This window comes from Rhipicephalus sanguineus, chromosome 6 (genome assembly GCF_013339695.2).
Source record: "Rhipicephalus sanguineus isolate Rsan-2018 chromosome 6, BIME_Rsan_1.4, whole genome shotgun sequence".
Classification (NCBI taxonomy): Eukaryota; Metazoa; Arthropoda; class Arachnida; order Ixodida; family Ixodidae; genus Rhipicephalus; species Rhipicephalus sanguineus.
Window position 1 is genome coordinate 8,634,321 of NC_051181.1, and position 23,459 is coordinate 8,657,779.

At 45.8% G+C, this 23,459-nt stretch overlaps 1 protein-coding gene across 1 annotated transcript in view; it reads right to left on the reverse strand.

The window, feature by feature from the left end:
• Positions 1-23,012, reverse strand: part of LOC119395588 (kinesin-like protein KIFC1) — a 273,777-nt gene extending 250,765 nt beyond the window's left edge. The window contains exons 1-4 of the mRNA XM_037662566.2: positions 22,904-23,012; positions 11,623-11,654; positions 6,161-6,268; positions 512-644 (exon numbers count right to left, since the gene is read on the reverse strand). Of these exons, the coding sequence (XP_037518494.1) occupies positions 512-644; positions 6,161-6,268; positions 11,623-11,654; positions 22,904-22,913 (283 nt within the window). The 5' untranslated portion in view covers positions 22,914-23,012. The remainder of the gene's footprint in view (positions 1-511; positions 645-6,160; positions 6,269-11,622; positions 11,655-22,903) is intronic.
• Positions 23,013-23,459: the final 447 nt, after the last annotated feature.

Genomic DNA, 23,459 nt, shown 5'->3' on the forward strand with positions numbered 1-23,459 from the left:
AGGCATCCACGAATTCCAACAGCTCTACTATACCACATATTTCACTACACATGGACCCCTCGTCCCCACGATCCCGACCGGATCCTATAACAGGTCATGACCAGCTGCTGGTGCTCACTGATCATGGTGATGATGCCCTTGTTCAAGAACTGTCAAGAACTTCTTGCACACATGCACACGGGTTCGTGAAATGTGCGTGTGTTCTCAGGTCACGTATAAGCACTACATATAACTTTACCGCTTCTGGTGTTGGTAATACCCACGTTGCCATTGGCAGCGTTACCCAACCGTAAACAACTGGTTATATAACACATATGCGGCTCTTCAGCATATAAATGTGTGCGTATAAAATTTATACAAATGTTTAGCATCATTTTGTAACGTGTCGCTCACTAAAAAAAGTTACGCCAGTCACCTACCCGCCGCATGCTTCGCATAACATAGACTCCCACGGTACGTGGGATCTGCCGAATTTTTTTGAATCCAAGTTGATGGGATGGGTGTGACTGACCCTTTGAGCGTGCACCATTACTGCCCAGGTTGAGGGCAGAGCCAGTGACATTGCGCTGCAACCGGCCCAGGGGAACTGGCATGGCCGCACCAGGACGTGCTCGCTTGGGCTGGCTGGGTGGGCCCATCCGCGGCTGCAAAAAGCAGGCTTAGGTTTAGAAGGCACATCCGACAACCCGCGCAAATATTCCGCATGAAGAGTACAGCAGCCTGAAGAGTGAACTTATCCCAGCAAATTCCTGGTAGTGGGCACACTGCCACTCCGCTGCTCAAAGCAATGTTGCTGCAATGAAATGGATTGCTAACCTTTTACGCAACATTTCCGTGCCAATTTAGTGTAATTCAGACACTGCTTTCAATACGCTTGCTCAAATACTGCTGGTGGGTTCCTCAATTCTACAGAAAGCACATGCACTATATTAGCATAAATTCAAATGCCACAAAGTTTCTATTACAATCCGTAGTAGTGGGGTACTCCAGATCAATATTGACCAGCTGGTGTTCTCGGCAGAAAAGAAAAGCATCTCACCGGTACCCAAGACAAGGCACAAATCAAGGCATGCTAGTGTCTGTGCGCATCTATTTTAGCCGTGTCCACAGGAACAAAATTTGTTCATACAGTGACGTCCTGGTCCTCTTACTTTATTCAGTTCTATTGCTTGAACTAAAGCCCCTGAAACTTTCTCCTCAGTTCTCAGCCCTCTTTGACCAGCAATGCTTTGGCGTTACCAGCGTTGCAGGTGACATTAGGCAAAGTCAATGTACGGATGGCCACTCAAAGTATTCAAGCTTTCACGATTTGTATTCGCCTCTGGAAGGTTTCGGAGCAGTGTGCGGACGGGCTCGATAAGTGTTCAAAATGTGCACCAAGGAAGTTAGCTCGATCTTCCAACCTTTCACCCTGGGTATTCACCAATGGCCGTGAATACAGTTTTGACCATTCACTTTCTTTACCCTATTCCATACTTTTGCCTCATCTGGGTACGAGTTGATACTCGATATAAACTTCGTCCAGCTGTCTTGTCCAGCTTGTCTGTGCATTCTCCTGGCCTGGGATTTGACGTGAATGAAGATTTCAAAGTTTTCTGCTGTCGGAGAGTCGTTAAGAAACCGCCATGCTTTGTTCTGCTTCCTCCCCGCTTTCCTGCAAGCATCGTTCCACCAGGGAACATGTCGCTTGGAATCCATGCCGCTCGCTTGATTTTAGAGGCGGCATCAAGTATGAACGCTGTAAGATAGTTCACGACATCATCAATGCTTAGAATGGGCACGTCAGCCCATGACACGAAGTAAGACTTCACTACTGTTCCCAATCAGTTAAGTCCATTTTCCACGAAGGGGCCTGCAGAGCAAGGTCACTTGGCGCATTCAGGATTATCGGGATGTGGTCACTTCCACATGGACTTAAAATGGTTAAAAGCGTCAGCGATGAAATTCTCAGTACAATTGCTTCGCAAGGTTAAAATATGTGGGCTCTTTCTCAAAAGACATAGCCTAGAGGGAAAAAAAAAACTCGCAAAGTTTGCACAAGCCGCGCAGAGCTCAAAACAGCAAAACTGGACAAATTCTGAAGACTGATCTGGTTGCTTCTAGCTTGTTTGTAGGCCTTGGCTAGGCGATGCAGGTTGTTTATAGGCTGCTTCTATTTTATTTTTTTATTTATTTTTTTATACAAGTTCCTGCAGCGCCACGAGGGCATTATTGCAGGGGGGCAATTCAGGAAAAAATAGATACAATAGCAAAATATATGGAAATTCACATACAGACATGAAAATGTGAGCAAGCGATGGACTCTGCGTGAAAAATTGGCAACACATGCGAACGAAGAAATCATTTTGAATGCAGACGCGATTTCGTAAAAAAAAAAAAGTATCAGCAAAAGCAGGGAGACAGGTAATTAATATCTCACGGGAGATCAGAAATTCGGATAATGTTTTACAATGAGATATACCCTTTGGAAGTCTGTTCCAGTACATGGAGGTGTGAGGAAAAAAAGAGCATTGAAACACATTTGTGCGGCAGCGCATTTCCAAAACCTTACATTCATGATCACTACGTGTAGAGATGAAGCGAGGGGGGGAAATGTACACGTTTTTATTCACTCCTGTGAGATCAAAGTAAATTTGGAAAAAAAGTTCCAATTTAATGGTTAGGCAGCGTTGAGATAGGGTTTTCCAACCAAGGTTGTCTTTAATTAATGAAACGCTGCTTTTATAGGTGAAATTACCGGTGACAGAACTGGCTGCGCGATTCTGGATACGCTCAAGTTTATCAATAAGACATGAGGTCCCATGCTGCGCAAGCATACTCAAGAATTGGGCGAACATACATATTATATAGTTGTTCTTTAACACTGTTTGGGGCATTGTAAAAATTGCGTCTAATGATGTTAAGCATCCTAGAAGATTTTAAAGCGACATGTTCAATGTGTCTAGTCCAGGTAAGATTTTCTGAAAAATAAACCCCAAGATATTTATAGTGTTGCACCCGTTCAAGTGATATATGATCCAAATAATAGTCAGATCTCACAGGGGAACGTTTGCGGGTGAAAGATATAAATTGACATTTAGCACTGTTCAAAGACATACACCATTTGCCGCACCAATTTTGAATTGTGTTTAAATCGATTTGCAGAGTATTAACATCACGTTCGTTTGTTATATTCCTGTAAATGACGCAGTCATCTGCATATAATCTGACACTGCATTGTAGACCCTGTAAGATATCATTAATGTAAACCAGAAATAACAGAGGTCCTAAAACGGATCCCTGTGGCACGCCAGACGTAACGGTTGTTTCAGTTGATTTAACACCATTAATCAACACATGCTGTGTCCTTCCGGAAAGGTAATTTCTAATCCAAGCTACTATAGTAGGATGAATACAAAGAGATGATAATTTATACAATAACAAATCATGGAGAACAGTATCGAAAGCCTTTTTGAAATCTAGAAAAATGCAGTCTACTTGAAAACCAGAGTCGTAGGAGTAAAACAGATCATGGCAGAATTCAACCAATTGCGTTGTACAGGACAAGCCAGCCCGAAAACCATGTTGAGCGTATGAAAAGAAACTATTGTTTTGGAGGTGTTTCATCACAGCACTGTAAATTATGTGTTCTAATGTTTTGCAGCAAACAGAAGTAAGCGAGATTGGTCTAGTTCTGTAAAGAATGTTTGGGACCACTTTTATGAGTGGGAACAACAGCTGCTGATTTCCATTGGATTGGGACTGAACTGCTCTGTAGAGACTTGTTACACAAGATGACTAAGAAATTGGCAATTTCCTCAGTGCATGCCTTAATTACCTTGGTTGGTATGCCACCTGGGCCTCCAGATGAATTGTTTTTCAGGTTATTAAGCAGTTTAAGAATACCATTATACGTTGCAGATCGTTGATAGGTTTTAGCTAGGTTGTCTCTACGTTGATTCTCGGCATAGAGAGGTTCGAAGTAAACCACTGGCACTCCAGAGACAAACTCTCGCTGATACCTTCGTTCAATCATTTTCATCTGCGAAACCCAATGAGATACCTCACCCTCCATGAATCAACCATCTTCCCTTGGATGCCATGGTTTCGTAGGAATGGAAAGGATAATTGACAAGCTAGAACTAAGTTCCACTTGTGCAACAGATCAGAGCAACATGAAATTCCTCAAAAACACAAAAGTGTGCTTTTCAATTATTCTAGAGTGTCTTTTTTTTTGCAATCTCATGACTCCGGTTCTTTACCCCAGGATTGGAAAATAGGTAAAATTGTGCCGATTTTCAAATCCGAAAAAAGTAGTGATCCTTGAACTTTCAAGCTATCTTGCGTCAGTTCCATGTAAAATTTTTTAGCACATCGTTTCAACACATCTTGTCAACTATTCTTCTAGAAGATAACAGTTTCTTATTGACTTAGCAACATGGCTTCTGCAAATCTTTCTCATGCGAGACCCAACTAATCACTTTCACAAACAACTTTACATGTATATGTTGACTCTGGCTTCATTGTAGATTGTATTTTTTTTAGATTTTGCCAAAGCTTTCGATAAAGTTAACCAATCCTTACTGTTACGTAAACTAACTGTTTTTAATATTTACCCTCAAGTGCTTGCTTGGATTCATGAATTTCTTTCCTGCGGTGTACAGTATGCTACAGCCAACAGCTCCGACTCTTCATTGGCACCAGTCGGTTCTGGCGTACCTCAAGGGTCAGTCCTTGGCCCCCTCTTATTTCCGATTTATATTAACGATTTACCTAGTTCTTCCCAAGCTTGTTTATTTGGAGAAGACTGTCATTTATCGGAAAATATCCAGCGATTCAGACGTAACATCACTACAAAATGATCTAGATTATTGTAACACAGTGGTGCCACACGTGGCACATGGAGCTAAATGTTGCTATATGCAAAAACATGCGCGTAAACAGGTGCAATGATGCTGCTAATCTTGGAGTCTCTGTTGACTTCCGACAGTTTCGGTTTCTTAAAGGAGCACTGACACCAAAATTTTGCATCTTGTTTTTTCTGTTGCGATAAGTAGTTAACGACCCAGTTATCACAGCTGGAAAGCTCGTTTGCTCGAGCGCGCAACCGTTAATTATTTGGAGACCGTTTTATAGCGCCCAGTCGCAGTTTCGGTTTCAGAGAGCGCCCAGAGAGGCAGGACCCAGAGCAGTGGCTATGTAAACATAGCTGGCTACGTGAGCACACAAAACCGCGTGCACATGAGCCCCACGCCGACAACTCTTTTTAACGAAGGCTTCCTTGGTGCTGCTACAACGGCCTCTGAGGCGTTGTAAATATGCGTGATTCCCCCCAAGATGCACTGCCGAGGCAAGGACATCAGCCTTTGTACTCCCGTGCAAGTCTCCCCTTCTTTCCGTTGAAAAGGTCTGCTAGGAGACAGTGGGAGAGAGCGCCCACAACAATTGTGGCAGCCAACACAAACTCGTGACGCAGGTGGCGGTTGGTTGTTTACAAGGACACCAAAGGCGCGTTTTGTGTCGAGTGATGCGGCGCGCACTTTAAACGTGATTTTAAATATGTTCTAGGCTATATTATCCGTTGATATTTTGTAGATGATGTGTGTGTGAACACACAAATCCATCACACGCCTTCGAAATTTTGTGTCAGTGCTCCTTTAAGGTGTGTCAGAGCACCGCACGACGGGCATTTCCTGTAACCATTGTTACTCGCACTCTCTGAATAAAGAGCAGTCCCCTCCTGGTCTGCACGGCGCCTCCTCTGTTCCACCGGACGACGTATCCGGCATTAACACAACAGTTCTGCCAATAATTTCCGAGGTTTTCCGCGATATGAGGCACCCCATAGTGGGGAGATTAATGTTGAGTGCTTTCATGACCACCTGCACAAGGAGCACCCAAGTGCTCTTTGTATTTCACCTGCATCAACATGCAGCTGCCATGGCCCGAACTGGAACCTGTGCCGTCGAGCTAAGCAATGCACTTGCTAAGCCACCAGGGCAGGTGGGTTGAGTTCCAGTCACGTGGCTCCTGCAGCTTCCAGTGTCGCTGTGATGTCAGCACAAGCGTGACTTGTTCACCATTAGCAAGCTCTGCATGTTCGCAATGAAAGGCTATTCCAGCCTCTCTGCTGCACCTTTGGGCCTCTTTGGCAGCAGCAGCAGAAAGTGGCAAAGCTCACCTGGTTCTCTTTGATGCAGCTTGTGCTAACGCTCCTTCGAAGGCCACGGACGACGCTCGGCCCTGCTGGCCGCTTGGCGGGGGAGCGCAACTTGCGCACAGAACCTGCCTGCAAAACAAGGGGGATACATGCTGGGCCGACTGATGCCCATCAACGAATATGCAGTTGTGCACTTCCACAAACTAACATCTGACCGAGGTAAAACTGCAATGCGACCCGATGAAATTGAAGAATGCAGGCTCATTCTAAGAATAGCAATGCAAGCATTTGGCCGTGTAAGTCCTGGATATTCTGTATCTCTTAAAAAAGGAACTACGGAGAATTGGCCTGCTTACAAATCACTAGTCAGGCCAAAGGCCAGAGTATGCACGTCTCATCTAAAACCCACCCGAATTAGGCCTCAATTTTCTTGAATCCATTCAAAACAGTGCTGCAGGGTTCATTGATGCTTCGTGTATTCAAGTACTCACGGGTACACTGGAGAGACAGAAGAGGGGATATTACGATATTTACAAAGAGCTGCGTCACAGAATGGCTCACCACATCTGGCCTGACATGCCACCTTCCTTTTGCTGCTGGGCAGTCCACGACAACGAGCTCGTGCACAATGCCTCATAACATCACCTCTGGTGGGCCATCCAAAAATCATTCAGCACTGTCAGTGTTTTAGCCGCGACGCATGCACGCCATCAGTAGCAGCTGTGGCAGGAGGAGACGGGCAAGGGAGTAATGTCAAGGACCTTGCGGGAAACTCTGTAGGGTCCCGTGTATAGAGGGAGGAGCAGAGCCCAGAGCAGGACCAGGAATTCAGGAGCCGGTTATAGTAGCGCTCTTTTTGAACACAAGAGCCTAGCGATTTGGCGAGCCATGATGGCTCAAGGAGCAGAAGGCCTCTAATGCCGTACAGAAGAAGGAATGGCAGCAGTGCCACAGCACGGCTGACAGCATTTGGCGTGGTTACTAGCGATGCAGAACTATCGATGGTACTATCGATAGCCGAGTCACTATCGAACTATCGATGGTGAGAAAGAACTATCGATAGTGCTATGGATAGCAAATTCGATAGCACTATCGATAGTATATCATCAACCGCGCGAACTCATTGAAGCATAAACTTGCTTCACCGAGTGCATGATTATAGTTGAGCAGGAGGAGCAGGCTGAAGGGCAAGAAAGTTGACATGTTTTTGTTTCACCAGAATTCTTTGCTGACATATAATTAGGCTAAAACTGTTAAGTTGTAGAGGAAATGAAGCCGTTACATGTGGCGAACTGCACGGCTTCAATTGCCTTTTAAGATTTCAAAATAAAAAAACATCGAGAATTAAGTTTGTTAACTGTAAGGTGTAACTGGTTCCTATTGAATATGAATTTATTGATCCACATATTGCACCATTTTCACTACGTCAATGATTTATTGCGCGCGATGTCTCCGTCAGTGGCATGGCTTAGCTACTGCGCACAGCAGCTAAGCTAAGTAGCCGTAGGGATGAGGAGAGACAGGGCGGGACAAGATTCGCGTCCCCCCTTTTGGCCAGTGGTAGCCGAAGCGACCTCACAAAGGAGGTGGACGACAGGTACTGAAGGGACGGGGAGAACAGAGGCTTTGGTGGGGGGGAATCCCGCCTCGTGAAGAATTTCTCTCTTTCTCTTTAAATCTTTTTTTTCCAGCTCTGTTCCTTTTTCTTTCTTTCTGTCTATCTCTGAACTCTTTCTCAGGGTTATTACAGGCCACGCCGTAGCGTTCATTCTGCCCAAATTCATGATGACGATAGTTTTTGAGCACAAACACACATTTTACGCCGCGCTAGAACAGCTTGGCTGTTAAAAAAACCTGAACTTGGCCTACATTTAGTTAACAGCGAGTTAGCTTGAAATAAGTGCTTTCAGAGCTGTACATACTTTGTACACAAAGTAGCAGGCACTAGGTTCTAAAGAATGGTCCTTGTATGCTACTTGTCAAAATGGCTGATTGGGTGAGTTGGTGATTCACGATACTTGAAACTTTACTTAGGAAGACAAAGACCTTGTCTTCCAAATATCCATACCACATGGGCACAGAAGATGTCATTAACTTCCTTAAGATTTAATGCCATTTGCGCGGTGTCGCACAGGAAAATCAAATGTCATTCGACTGAGAAATGTGTAGTACTCTCAACACCAAAGCTTGCTCAGTGCAGTATACATAGAACATTTGAAATAGCATGTATCGTGTCAAAAATAATTTATACGAGACTTTTAACACATAGCATATTATTGCCCAGTTGCGCTATAGCTAAATTCAGATCAGAATTGTAACTGCTTCAACATAACAGGCGCCACCTCAGATTCTAGGCTTCAGATTCAACATGCAATGGCCTAAGTTGCTGTGGTCGGTTGCAATGTTGTAAAACACAAGAACTCAAGCTAAAAGCACAATAATTTGCTTACTTCTACGTTTCAGTATTCATGAACGCAGAGTAGAGTTGTTCAAATGTGTGTTTATATTTTATTGTGACCCTAAAATTGCTCATTTCAAAAGTCACTGTTATTGACATCGGGTCAAATGCCATTAAATTTATACATGTGGCAGCTCGGCCAAAAAAAGTGTCATTCAGGAACTTCATGCCTTAACTGCTGAATGCCACTGTTTGTGCGGAACAGGCATAAGTCCCTGTTAAAGTTATGAAATCATATTTCAAGTTGTCCACTACAATTAAATCAATCTAATGAAACCTGATTTTGCAAATTTCCCAATCTAATGAAGAAATTTCCATTCCCCGGCAGGTACCCATTGGGTTCAATGTTGTCATCAACCCGAATTAAGGAAACTATAATGTCTCTAAACTCGATTTAGCCAAGTTTTCCGGGAAATAAACAAGCGAAAAATGCAGTCGTTTCTTTCTAATATTGACAAAGACGGGTCTTTTTTGAGCGTGCGCTGCAAGGCTAAGGTGTTAAAACATTTGGCCAACCTAGTTTTAGTTTCACGAGGCTGCACACCACAGCGGACTGAACAGTTGGCGACGTCTACGTACCAGATGGCAGTGGGTCTCAGTAAACGTTCCCACATGGTGGTTGCTTTCATTATTTAAGGGTTTGTGCGACAGATGGCACCTCCTTGCAACTTGCTCGACCTGCTCACACACAACCATGGCATTTGTTCTCCACGTCTTTGCATATCAGCAGCTTTCCTGTATCGGTGCGACAAGGGAGGCTTCATGTCCGGGCTGCCCTTGCAGTCTTTTCAGATGTGCAAGTGTGTGTTAGTGGCAAATAAAATGCCGCAGTAGCTTTCAACTGCTGCTACTTTGCAAGTTTAGGTTTTGAAGGACAGAAAAATACCTTGCTAGATTTTACGAACTTCCCCATTTAATTAAATAAATCGAGTGCGGTCATCACTTGGTTGAATTGAGTTCCAATGACGATATTGTCACGTGGTCGTGACATTGACGAAGACCGCCGGCGACGTGTCCAAGGTGAAACTCTTTATTTGCTGAACTTGCGGCCGAGAAACAGAAAGTTAATTTACAGCAATACACACGGTATGCACTGATAGCGGTGAACAGAGCGTCGACCGTCGATCAACTGACAAGCGGTGAAGTGCGGCGGCATTTATACACGTGCCATCGAATATTCCAGCGTGATCGCTGGTTGTAGCGAAATCTCTAGAATAACCTCGAGTGGTCGCGTCTCGAGCGCAATCTTAACAAAACGATCTACAATAATCGTGAAGCTTCTCGAACAATGAGGCGCGGTTTGTGCTGAGCGTTGCTGACAGTCTTTGTCGGCAAAAACTGAATACAGCAAAAGTGATAATAAGAAACGCACGTGGCAATGTCTGGGGTTTAACGTCCCAAACAAAAATTGAGTTTTAACTGTATGGACAAAATAGGCAAGTACCACAACAACCTCTTGCAAGCATTATTTCCTCAAACATTTGCACTGCAATATTATTTAGTTGAGGTACAACAGATGACACAAAGACAACCCAATTTCGCCAGCTTTCTGTCGCAGCACTGTAAGGAACTAATTCTACAATTCTACACGCTCAATGCTGCAGCATTTGGCATTCTTAGTATTGCACAAGTACACAGCCCATGAATGCTTAAAGGCCAACTCCGGCGATTTTTCTAGGTCCATGGATCTCAACAAAATTCGTTGGGTACGTTCCTTTTCACGTTCTCATTATTTATGCCAAATTACAAGCTGGAGACATACGCAGATTCATTGCAAATGAATTTTATTGATTGCCCCGACTCTCCCCACCTCGCTTCCCAGAATTATTGGCAACATTGTGTGCGTGAAGTCATTTTTGTTAAAGCGGAAGTGACGGAACCGAGGAGCCCCTAGTGCGTCTGCTACACTCAAGGCAACAATCGCATGTGTTTGGCGAGTGCTTCGTTGGCTGGGCATGTGAATTTCAGTTCCTTGTGGTAGTGTGTGCAATGGGTGGCAAGTGGTGTGGCGTTGTGGCTGCACACGATTCCCCGTTGGCAGTCACGAAACACTCGCACCTAACGATTACCCTACGTCTCTATATTAGAGTGTTTTAGCTAGCAATGCTGGTTTACCGCACGAAAAGTACGGTAATACCGTACTGGCTAAAGAATGCACATGCGTGAACATCACTGAAACACTTTCTGTAACATATACAGGGTGCACCGTGACCGGGCCTAACAGTATACGGTGAGCTGCGCATCGTGCGAAACAACTTAACCTAATCTAGTAACGCTGGTGCAAAAGGTGGCTCGTATTTTTGAACTCCTTCGGCCGTACCAACGCGATGTTGAACGCCGCTATTGCCTAACTTATGCACTCTTCCCATAGCAATATTAAGAAGCTTTAGTTAGTCCGCGAACTTCTCAGTGATAGCATTTTACCCAATCACAGCCCCACAAACTTGAGCTGCCTGGACAGGTGGTGCCATCTGGCGGTGGAATGCACAATCAGGCAAGCAAAGAACTAAACAGGTGTGTTCCACTTCATCGAAGAGGAATGAAATGGCGATTTTAGTTGGCCTCCAAATGCGTTGAAATCGCAGCTGTCATTTTCCGGCAGCTTAGCTTGTGCACGTGACACGGCCAGTCACACACAAGGTTTCCGACAGAGTCACCTTTCAACTCAGCGTCTGCTCTTCGCCGCTTTCGCAGCTTTCATACTACGCGCTGGTGGGACCGGCATGCCTTGCATGATTTCTGGTTTTGTCCCCACTTATAAGTCGTCACGCGAAGACAGTATGCTCAGTTGGGTTTCGGTGTTGCGCTTTTTTGCTTATTTAAAATTATTCTCCAATTTGCCGAGTATTTCTGTTATCGGGCCCGTGACAGGAGCATCTCAGGAACATAAAAGCACCATTACTTTGACAGGGCCAAAAAATCACCGGAGTTGGCTTTTAAAGTGCAAAACAAACAAAAAATCAAACAAACAAACTTAAGCACATTAAAGATCTTGTGTGCACAACAGATGAAATGTGTGGCTTACCGGTCGGCTTGCGCCATCGGCCAGGGAATTGGCTGAAATGCAAAAAAAAAAGAAAAAAAAAACCCATCAACAAGAAGTCATGGAATTTCCATGCAGAACCTCCAAGGCTTCAAGAAAAAAAGTTTCATGAAGAGTCAGTGAGGCTAATCAAACTCTACATAGAGTAAGTTAACTACAGTACAGCAGACAGGCACATTGCTGCATTTCATTTTTTAACTATCCACAAGGTTTCTGCAGTGGCACATTTGTTTATATTTTGCTGGTAAATGGCAAAGTCTTCCTAAATAAATTTCCTGACTGGCACAGTGACATTACTAATGCCGACAGATACCACAGAAAGGAGAACCTATGCTCGGATCATGGATTTGCCTCACTCAAGTCCAAATGTGTTGGGGTTTGCAGCCTCGCATGCACACAAGACACCCGAGTGTTGTGTGCATGTAACAACTGAAGATAGACTGTTACAATACATGGCAAAAAACAAAAATAAAACTCACGAATGTGTCCTTCCTCACTCAATCATGAATGTTCTGAAATCCACGAAACTGCACCAACTTGTCTGCTAGCAAACAAATTCGCACCTGTGCATGCAACTTGCAGTTGGTGCCACCAAAGAACGCTGTGTAACCCTTTTCAACCTGGATGCACAAGTGCTAAACAACGGACAGCACCCAAAGCAAGCAGTTCACCACGAGGCCAAACTACATGACACATCCTTCCAACTGTCCCCTTCTCTAGTGTAACAAGTGAACGAGCGTAAGCTACTTGTGCACTGCCGTCCTAGATGTTTTGCGAAAGCAGTAGAGCATTGATGCGCCCTCCCTACCTGGCGACGTGAACAGTGCGTGAAACACACAAGGACAACTAACCAACAAGGACTAGCGCTGACTGAAATTTATTAGCACTAACATGAAAAACGTGATCACCGCTCATGCAGTTGCGCATGACGGCAGACATGGAGAGACACACAGAATTATTATAGCAAAAAAACTGCGGAAACCGCGAAAGGACACGAGTAAAAGCAACCGGAGTATCTGTACGTTATCTGAGCGGATAAACTGAGGCAATCCATTTCTTTTTCAGGAAGAGTGATTGAAGGTTTGCTGATGCAATTGCCTTTAGCGATAGCTGTAGCTTCAGTGATGATGAGTGTGCTATCCTGACGATGCCTAGCAGAAATCTGTGTGTTATCAAATGCTGAAGCTGACCCGCATTGTGAACAGTGAATTGCAAGAAAACGTTCTGTCCCTCTGCGTACATTTTGTTTATGCTCCTGCAAATGTCATTAAGGCACCTGCCCGTCTGGTCGATACGTCTGTCCACATGAAAGTGGTATGCTATACGGCCAGACACGCAGGTGCCTTAATGTATGTTTGCAGGAGCATAACCAAAAGGCACACAGAGGGACAGAAGGTTTTCTTGCAATTCACTGTTCACAATGCAGGTCAGCTTCAGCATTTGATAACACACAGATTTCTGCTAGGCATTGTCAGGTTAACACGCGCATCATCACTGAAGCTACAGCTATCACTAAAGGCAACTGCATCAGCAAACGTTCAATCACTCTTACTGAAAAAGAAATAGATTGCCTCAGTTCATCCGGTCAGATAACGTACAGATACTCCGGTTGCTTTTCCTCGTGTCTTTTCGCGGTTTCCGCTGTTTTTTTGCTATAATAATTCTGTGTGTCTCTCCATGTCTGCTGTCATGTGCAATTGCATGAGCGGTTATCACGTGTGCCATATTGTTCTCGTTTTCCATGCGAGTGTTAATAAATTTCAGTCAGTGCTAGTCCTCGTCAGTTACTGGTCCTTGTGTGCTTCATGCGCTGTTCATATCGCCATGGAATAGCAACTAGCCCGGTCACACACCTTGGTTCAGTTCATTTCTAGTTCGTCGGGCTCTGTTAGTTGCGGTCATCTTCATCCCTCAACCCTCGTCACCTCGATCGCCCTCGCCATTTGCTGTGCACGTGCCTTGGCATACTGCATTCACGTAGAACAGCTGCCTACAGAAGTCAAAGCATTATGTGGAGGGCTCCACCCTTCAGGAGGAAACGCTAAAAGAATTTGCAAAATCGTGCGCTCTGAGGCAAGCAAGACATTACCGCAAGGCACGCCACCTTCTAATCAACCGTAGCCCCGGTAGCCGGCTGCTCAGCGAAAGCAAAGAAACGCCGCTCGCATGCAAGCGGTGTATGCATCGGTTCGTGCATCGCCCTCACGCTTGGCGACTTCTTTCTAGCCCATGCAGGTGAGAAGATAAAGAGAGATTGGAAGGAACCAAAGTGGCAAAATGCTACCGGTTTGCGGACGATGATCTCGTTTTGTTTGAATGCAATGATGCCACTTTTGGGTCCTTGTGTCAGGGCACCTTGTCAAGTTTTGAAGAACGCCTCGACCCGCTTATTATCACACGGGAGTTCCCTGAAGATGGAATGCTCAAATATTTTGACTTAGAACTGTCCTTTTTTTAAGTCGCATGTGTGTTGGAGGTACGAGCCTTGCGCCAAAAAACCTCTCCTGCATTACACGTTCAGCACATAGTAAACTAGTCAAGCGGGGAATCACTGAAGCATGCTTGCACAACGCCCTTGCTAAGTCCTGCCATCGTTCTATTCACGATAGCTTCTCGCAGATAGGTAGATTGAGGGCAGCTGGCTATTCCCGTCTTCTTCTCGTCTCTGTTGCTGACAAGCTGCGGGAAAAGCGGAAGCAATCAAGTAGTTCTGCTGATCTTCAGGCGCCAGCGAGAAATAAGGTGGCGGTTATCCATATAAACATGCCATTTCTCACAAGCTCAAAAAGATAGGTAAAAAGGCGGGCATCTCAGTCGTATTTTTGGCACCGCACAAGCTTTCTGAGCCAAGTGTCAGGACCAACCCCAAAAAACGGAATGAAAGCTCATGCAAAATTAATCGCAAGAATAAATTCGTTGACTGCTCTAGTAGCGTTGTGTATAGCATACCATTTCCATGCGGACAGACGGGCAGGTGCCTTAATGTACAGGCGTGTGCAAAAGTGTACGGACCACGGGATCACGTGGCAGAATGCATCGACGCGCCATCTATTGACGCTGCACCTGCTGTCGAGAGCATCACTGAAGCAGCGGTGCGCATGCGCGTCCCTACATATTAGATCGCCTCTCAAGTCGCTCTGTCTAACATGGTTATGGCGCTCGTAGACAAAACGTCATCTGGGTGTCGCTTTCGTTGCTCCATCCAATCTGCGCCGTTGTTTTATGAAGCGGCTGCGGCGGGGCCAGCTCAAGTGGAGTGCGCGCGTCGCTTTTTACACCGGTCAATCAGCCTAACTAACCATCGTAGAACCTAGTGAAGCCAAGCATACATGATTAAGTTTCTCAACCCAGCTCGTCTTTGTCGCTTTAAGCCGTGTTAAGCTTAGATGTGTCTAGTTAAGCCAAAGCAAGTGTAGCCGAAACTGATTAAATCTAGTTGAGCATGGTATCTCGTAATAAAGTCAAGCATAAGTAAGTTCAATTAAGCAAATCCTAATTAATTAAGCTTTGCCCAGCTTGCCGTTTTCATGTTAGGCCAAGTTGACCTTACATGAGCGCAGTTGAGTCGAGGAAAGTATAGCCAAATCTAATTAAGCATAGTTTATCATGGTTTCACCCGATATAGGCAAGCATATTAAGCGTAAACAAGGCAAGCCTACTTGTGACCAATTAAGCGAAGTCGAATTCAGCCCAATGAAGCCAAGCTCAGGAGAATTACCCTTGACCAAGCTTAGACTAATTAGGAGCATTAAAGCCTAATTAGCATTAATTATAACACTAATTAAGCTTATATCAAACAACCGGAGATAATCGAGTTTCACGTGGCCTATTTCCTCAACGTTTAATAAACTAATTAACCTAATTAAGCGGTGTCAAGACATGTAGAGATGAATCTGATTAGGCATAGTTGAGCATGGCACTTCCAAATTAAATCAGAGCGTAATTAGCTTTAATTAAGTAAATCAAATTGCGTTATTTTCAAGCAATCGAAGCTGATTCCCTGTCAGCCCCTTGCAGCCAAGCTCAGGAGCATTACCGTTGACCAAGCTGGAGCTTATAAAACTCAGTTAATCCTAAGTCGTGTTAATTTAGGAAAAGGTTCAATTACGTATCCCTGTGTTGTGTGAGATCGAACCAAGCTCACCCGCGATACTTTTTTTTCATGTGGCATAATTACATTAAACAGGCATTACTGAATTAGGCGAAGGCAAGGTGAGTATAGAAGAATGTGACTAAGCATAGTTGAGCATGTTACTGCGTAATCAGCGAGAGCACACTTAGGTGTTATAAGGCCATCTTTGAATGTCTGGCTGTCGCATTTATACGAGCTCGACATTAGGAACTTCCTTCGCGATTCAAAATGCAAGTGATACACTGGCCTTGAAAAGTGATACACTGGCCTTGAAAACAAAGGAGCCTTGCGAAGAAAGACACAAATACTTTGCAGCAACATTGGTCTCTTGAGATCGCTGAGACTATCAGGTTAGTTTTATTTTTTTATCTTTAGATCTATTGCACAGTCGCCCCTCAGGATATATATAAAGTTCATTGGGTAGCTGTTTGTTAATCGGTTTAGGATAAAAATGAAGCCGCGTTGAACCAACTTTTTTTATCTTCCCCCTTGGAAAAATGAAATAATGTTGCCCCTACTGAAGCGGCAACTGAACTGGCTGCAAGGGGCTCACAGGGAATCAGCTTCGATTGCTTGAAAATAACTTGATTGATTTGATTCGCTTATAAAGCTAATTATGCTCTGATTTAATTTGGAAGTGTCATGCTCAACTATGCCTAATCAGATTATTCTCGGCATGTCTTGACACCGCTTAATTAGGTTAATTAGTTTAACGTTGATGAAATAGGCCACGTGAAACTAGTATCTAGGGCGTGCTTGGTTTGATATAAGCCTAATTAATGTCATACTTAATGCTAATTAGGCTTTAATGGTCCTAATTAGTCTAAGCTTGGTCAAGGGTAATTCTCCTGAGCTTGGCTTCATTGGGCTGAATTCGACTTCGCTTAATTGGTCACAAGTAGGCTTGTCTTGTTTACGCTTAATATGCTTGGCTATATCGGGTGAAACCATGATAAACTATGCTTAATTAAATTTGGCTATACTTTCCTCGACTCTACTGCGCCCATGTAAGGTCAACTTCGCCTAACATGCAAACGGCAAGCTGGGCTAAGCCTAATTAGGATTTGCTTAAATGAACGTACTTATTCTTCGCTTTATTACGAGATACCATGCTCAACTAGGTTTAATCAGTTTCGGCTACACTTACTTTGCTTAACTAGGCACATCTAAGCTTAACATGGCTTAATGCGACAAAGACGAGCTGGGTTGAGAAACTTAATCATGTATGCTTGGCTTCACTAGGTTCTACGATGGTTAGTTAGGCTGATTGACCGGTGTAAAAAGCGACGCGCGCACGGCACTTGAGCCGGCCCCGCCGTAGCCGCTTCGTAAAACAACGGCGCAGATTAGATGGAGCAACGAAAGTGACACCCAGTTGACGTTTTGTCTACGAGCGCCATAACCACGTCAGACAGAGCGACATGAGAGGACATCTGATATGTAGGACGCGCATGCGCACCGACGCTTCAGTGGTGCTCTCGACAGCAGGCGCAGCGTCGGTAGATTGTGCGTCGATGCATTACGGTATTGCAGGGGCGGCAGGGACGGCAGCAGCAGCATGCAGGAGCAGCGAACAAAGCGATAAGTTTTCCCTTTTATTTCGGTTTTGTTTTAACGCTCGCTCGATTTCTTATTAGGGGTGTTCGGATAACCAATATAAATAGTTTTTTTTTTTCGGTCTCCCAGTCCAATTTTGGTAACTCGCGAGTACCGTGGGCCACGTGCAACGTTACAGGGACGTTAACCACGTGGTGAACGGGGTAGGCGGCAGTTTTTAAACAGTGGTAGTGAGTTCGGTACGCCCGTCTGGTTACTGATGGTCGGACGGGTGATGGCTAAGCAGGCTAGGAAAACCACGCACGAGAGTGAGCTAGTACAGTGCGGGGAATGTAAGCGCTGGTGCTATTTAGACGAGACGGCCTTCGCGAGCTTAGCCGACGCTGAGAAAGCCAGCTTCGCGTGCAGGCTGTGCGAGGTAGTGAAGGCATGAAGGCTAGTGTCGAGGAACTGAAGGGGGAGTTGAGGGTGGAACGGGAGCGAAGGATTGAGCTCCAAACACAGCTCGGAGCGTCGCACGAGCGGGAGGAGGCTACCGCCCGCCTAGCAGAGCGAATGGAGGGCGATTTCAGGGAGGAACGGGAGAGGCGGGCCGAGCTCGAGGAGCGGGTAAAGGCGCTAATGGCGCTTGAACCTGGTTCCGAGCGGGGTGAGGCGAAAGGCAAGGGCAGCAAGGGAGATCTAGGGGCCGCAGTGACACAGGTGGGAGCTGGCGACAGCATGGACAGCATGGAGGCTTCAAGAAGCTACAGCGATGTGGCGCGGCGGTCTCCTGGCGGGGCGGGGCAGGGAGCACCGGCAGCGGGCTCGGGACCGCGAGTCGGGGGCACACAGCGGACGGGGAATCAGCGGGCACGAACGGGAGCGCAACAATCGCAAGCCGGAAGCGAACGATTGGAGCGTAGAAGGGTCCTAGTGGTGGGGGACTCCAACGTGGCCAGGGTTGAGGAGGGCGTCTTCACGACAGTGAAAGCAGACAGGAGGGTGAGAGTGGAGGCCCAGTCAGGGAAGTACATGATGGATGCATTGGCCAAAGCTCAGGAAGTGGTAGGGGACAGCATGGAGGGCGAAAACCTCGTCATTATTCATGCTGGTCTCAACGATGTGCTGAAGGGAAAAAGCCACAACCTTCAGAGACAGAGGGTGGGGTGCGTAAACTTAGAGAAGCCTCTGAGAGTGCGCATGTGACCATATGCACAATCCCAGAGGTCCGGGGGCAGTCTAGCGGGATGGAAAGAAGAGTGGCGGAGGCTAACTGTGTCATCAGGGGTATGGGCCGGCAGCTTGAGTACAGCGTAATGGAGGTAAACCAGGACGTGTACGAGCCTGGCTCTCGCCCCATTGCACAGGATGGCATTCATTACAGTGGCGCTACAAGCAGGAGGGTAGGTAATAGAATGGGACGCCAGGCCACAGCTTTTTTAGGGGGACCCAGAGCCCTGAGGCCAACAGTGTAGACAAGGACGATTTCAAAAGGGCACCAATATTCAAGACGCGTAGAGTCCATGGGAGAAGAAATCGACGTAAGCACGAGGGCCAAACTAATTCAGGCATAGGGTATATAAACATGCAGGGTGGCAAGAATAGGTTGAAGTGGGGAGAGATAGAAGAGCAGCTAAGGGAGGAGAAACTGATGGTATATGGGTTTGTAGAGACATCTCAGGGACACGTAGCAACCGCCTTGCAATCCGGACTACGCATGGGAATACTGCGATAGAACAGAAGGCAGCAGAAAGGGGGGTGGAATCGGGGCATTTATTCATAAAGGTACAGATTGGCAAAAGGTCAAGCAGGAGTGCAGGGAACATTTGTGGCTAAAGGGAAAAGTGGCAGGGCAGATGACGCTTCTTGGTTTTGTATACTTGTGGACAGGAGCAAAAGCCAGAGAGGAAAACCAAGAAATGGTGGAGTGCATAGAAAAAGACATTGATGAACTAGGAGAAGAGTGCGAGATAATTATATTAGGAGATATGAACATGCACATAGAAGATATGGATGGATATACTGACCCAACAGGCAGAATGCTGATGGATATGTGTGAAAGGCATGATTTAATCATTTGCAACGGTACTGAGAAGTGTGAAGGGCAGAAAACATGGGAGGTAGGAGGGCTACAGTCGACGATAGATTACACACTGATGTCACACAGGATGTATGATAGGCTAAGGGCAATGAACATAGATGAATATGGCGCCAGAAGCCTAGGTAGTGATCACAAACGTATCAAGCTGAGTTTTGGAAGAGAAATGAAAATAGGAAGGAGGCAAGATGAGCAACCACAGGGGAACTTTTATTCAGAAAGGCAAATAGAAATAGCAGCTAAACAAATTGAGAAAGTAATCACTGAGGATACTAAAACAGCGTGGACGTACACAAAACTAACTACGACTGTTTCAGCTACAGCTTGCTAAAGTACGAGTCAAGTCGACCGGGAAAATGAGACACAAACCCAAGAGCTGGTGGGACGAGGAAGTTAAAAGGGCCATAGTAAAACGTCAGGAAGCCTCCAAGGAACACAGATACGCTAAGCAGAGGGGTGAACCGGAAGATGATGTCGAAAGAAAATGGGATAACTTCTGAAGCTGTAGAAGGGAAGCATCCCATCTTATCAATGAAAAGATTAGAAGAAAGGGGGCCCAGTGGTTGGCAGAAGTAAACAAGAAGGATAGAAAGGCAGCTGCAATGTTCTGGAACCATCTCAACTCCCTGAGTAATAAGACAAGCCTAGAGCAGAGGTTTATAACTACAGCTCAAGATGTCAGGCTAGAAAGGGATGAGGCAATGGAATATATAAGAACAATGATGACAGAAAAATTTAAAAAACAAGGAAGCGCCACATGCACCCTAACGGACAAGGATAGAGCAAGTAGCGCAGCGGCTCCATTTGGACAACGAGAGTGGGAAAGGGCAGAGAAGAGAGTTCCTAGTAGCACATCAACAGGCCCTGACGGCATCCCAATTATGCTCATAAAGAATGTGGGTTCAAAGTCTAAGCACACATTAAGAGAGGCAGCGAGCAAAACAATAATGGATGGTGAAGTCCCCAATGGATGGAAACTAAGCAGGATGAGTATGATCTATAAAGGAAAGGGGGACAAAGCAGACATAAACAACTACCGCCCTATAACAGTGACATCAGTGGTTTACAGGCTGGTGATGCAAATTATAAAGGAAAGGCTGCAGGCATGGGTTGAGGATGAGGGGGTGCTGGGGGAACTGCAAAACGGGTTCCGGAAACAAAGGAGGTTGGAGGACAATCTGTTCTCATTGACGCAGTGCATTGAAATTGCAGAAAAAGAGCACAGACCCCTGTGGCTGGCATTTCTGGATATCAAGGGAGCCTACGATAGCGTGATTCAAGAGGACTTGTGGGAAATACTGGACGCACTAGATGTGGAAGATGGAATAACTAATCTCTTAAAGGATATCTATAAAGGTAACAAGGTAGTTATAAAATGGGAAAAGCAGGTATCCAAGCCTATAGAGATACAACGAGGGCTTAGACAGGGGTGTCCCCTGTCACCCTTGTTATTTATGCTGTACCTAAGAGGATTAGAAGCCAAATTAGAAGAGAGTGGACTTGGCTTCAGCCTCTCTTTTGTCAAGCAAGGAAAACGCATTGATCAGTCATTACCAGCATTGATGTATGCAGATGATATAGTATTAATGGCCGACAATAAGGAAGATTTGCAGGGATTGATAGCCATCTGCGGTAATGAGGGAGATAGGTTAAATTTGAAGTTCAGTAAGGAAAAATCGGCAGTCATGATTTTTAATGATAACCAAGGCAGTGAGCACAGGATACAGGAGGTCACGCTGGAAATAGTGGATAAATACAAATATCTTGGTGTATGGATAAGCAACGGGGCTGAGTATCTGGGGGAGCACGACAGATACGTGGCGACTAAAGGTAACAGGAATGCAGCAGTAATGAAAAATAGGGCACTGTGGAATTACGATAGGTATGATGTTGTGAGAGGGATCTGGAAAGGGGTTCCTGGTCTGACGTTCGGCAATGCAGTCTTGTGCATGAGATCAGAGGTTCAAGCAAGATTAGAAGTTAAGCAACGTGGCATAGGTAGGCTGGCTTTGGGAGCACACGGGAATACACCAAATCAGGGGGTACAAGGTGACATGGGATGGACATCATTTGAGGGCAGGGAGGCTAGCAGCAAGATAAAATTTGAGGAGCGATTGAGAGAAATGGGGGAGGAGCGTTGGGCTAGGAAAGTTTTCAGCTACTTGTACATGAGGAATGTCGATACAAAATGGAGGAAGCGGACCAGAAAACTGACAAGTAAATACTTAGAAAACGGCAGGAGACCGAACCAAAGGGAACTATCCGTTAAGAAGGTGAAAGAAACTGAGAGGGACATGTGGAAAATAGGGACGAGTACGAAATCAGCACTGGAGACCTACCGAACTTTCAAGCAGGAAATTGCGAAGGAAAGGTCTACGATAATTCTCGGGGTAGTTCTCTGCTGTTTGAGGCCAGGACGGGAGTATTGCGGACCAAGACGTACCGAGCCAAATACAAAGGAATAGACACGTTATGTAGTGCGTGTGGAGAGGAGGAGGAAACGGCTGAACGCTTGATACTGGTCTGTAAAGGGCTTCACCCTATAGTTCAAGAAAATGACGCAGAATTGTTCAAAGCATTGGGGTTTAGGGACAGTAGAGATAAAATAGACTTTAAGCGGGTAGAAATAACCAGGAGGTTATCTGATTGGTGGCTATAATCAAGACGCGAGTGAAAATTCCTTCACCTACGGAGGAAGTGCTAGTACATACATAGTGCTAGTATTTAACTGTATTACGGCTAGGTGGCGTGAGCCGCCGCCCGATATAAAGGGTGCAGCCTTATCCATCCATCCATCCACGCGATCCCGTGGTCCGTATACTTTTGCACGCGCCTGTACGTTTGCAGACGCATAACCAAAAGGTACGCAGAGGGACAGAAGGTTTTCTTGCAATTCACTGTTCACAATGCGGGTGTCACACACCTGGCTCCCTACCTGACCGAGGACGGACAACTGAAATGTTGTATCGAGTGAAAGCACCACGGCTAAAGTGCATGGCGGGGTGGGTAGGGGCCAAATGAATACAAAGAAATCCAGCTTGGACGCCCACTAGAAGATGAAAAGAAACAGGCATGCGGCGTCGGACGCTGAAACTTGGAAGCGAGGAACGCACCGGAATAATACAGGCGGTGGACAAACGGCCTTCGGAGATGCACCCACACGATTTATGGCAGGTGCCACAATTTGACAATTCGCCCAAAAACAGAACACTCGAAGCAAGAAGGTCACAAGAGAACGGCGCTGTGTCGTGGAGAATCCCTGCAAACAGGGCCGCAACTAGGGGGGGGGGGGGGGGGGGGGGTTGAGGGGGTTCTAACCACCTCCCCCCGAAATCTTTTCACGCTTTTACCTTTTCGGGTGATACTAAAATAATTGCACGCTCTCAGCAGCGACCACCAGTTGCCAAGTTAGCCGTTCTACACACAAACACCCCCCGAAAAAAATTCCTGGGTACGGCCCTGCCCGCAAACATTTTTGTGTCGTTCCAACTCACGTTGGCTCATCTGGCTGCCGCCCCGGAACTCGTTTCGGTGAAAATGGTGACTCGCACGGACAGGCACGGACCTCAACGAAAACAGCACCACAGATAGTACACTGTACCACAGAACACCTACTGCACGACGAGCCGCCAGTTCAAATATGGCACCGTTGCCAGCCGCGCACGTCACGTGATTGCTACGTTTCGGCTCTCGTTGCTTCGATTGGTTGCATAGCTTCTATCCTTTCCGCTGCTTCCTAGCTGGAGAAAAGGTCATAGGAGGCCGCAGAATAATTGTTTTTAATTTATATGGCTACGATTTCTGGTACTGACCAGGTTTGTTTTAAAATTTGAGCAGCTGCTTATGCGGTCTCCGAGTGACCGCGTGGTGGCGTCAGGTTATTATCCTCTCGCGCGGTCTCTCTCTCTTTGCTTCTTATTGCTATGGTTGAATGCTGCGCAGCCGCTCGCATTTTCTAATTTTATGCGATTTCTTTCACTCGTATGGCAGTGTCTCGTACGCCCAGGGCGCACGAGACAAAATGTGGCAAAAGCGTTCGGCGCACCCATA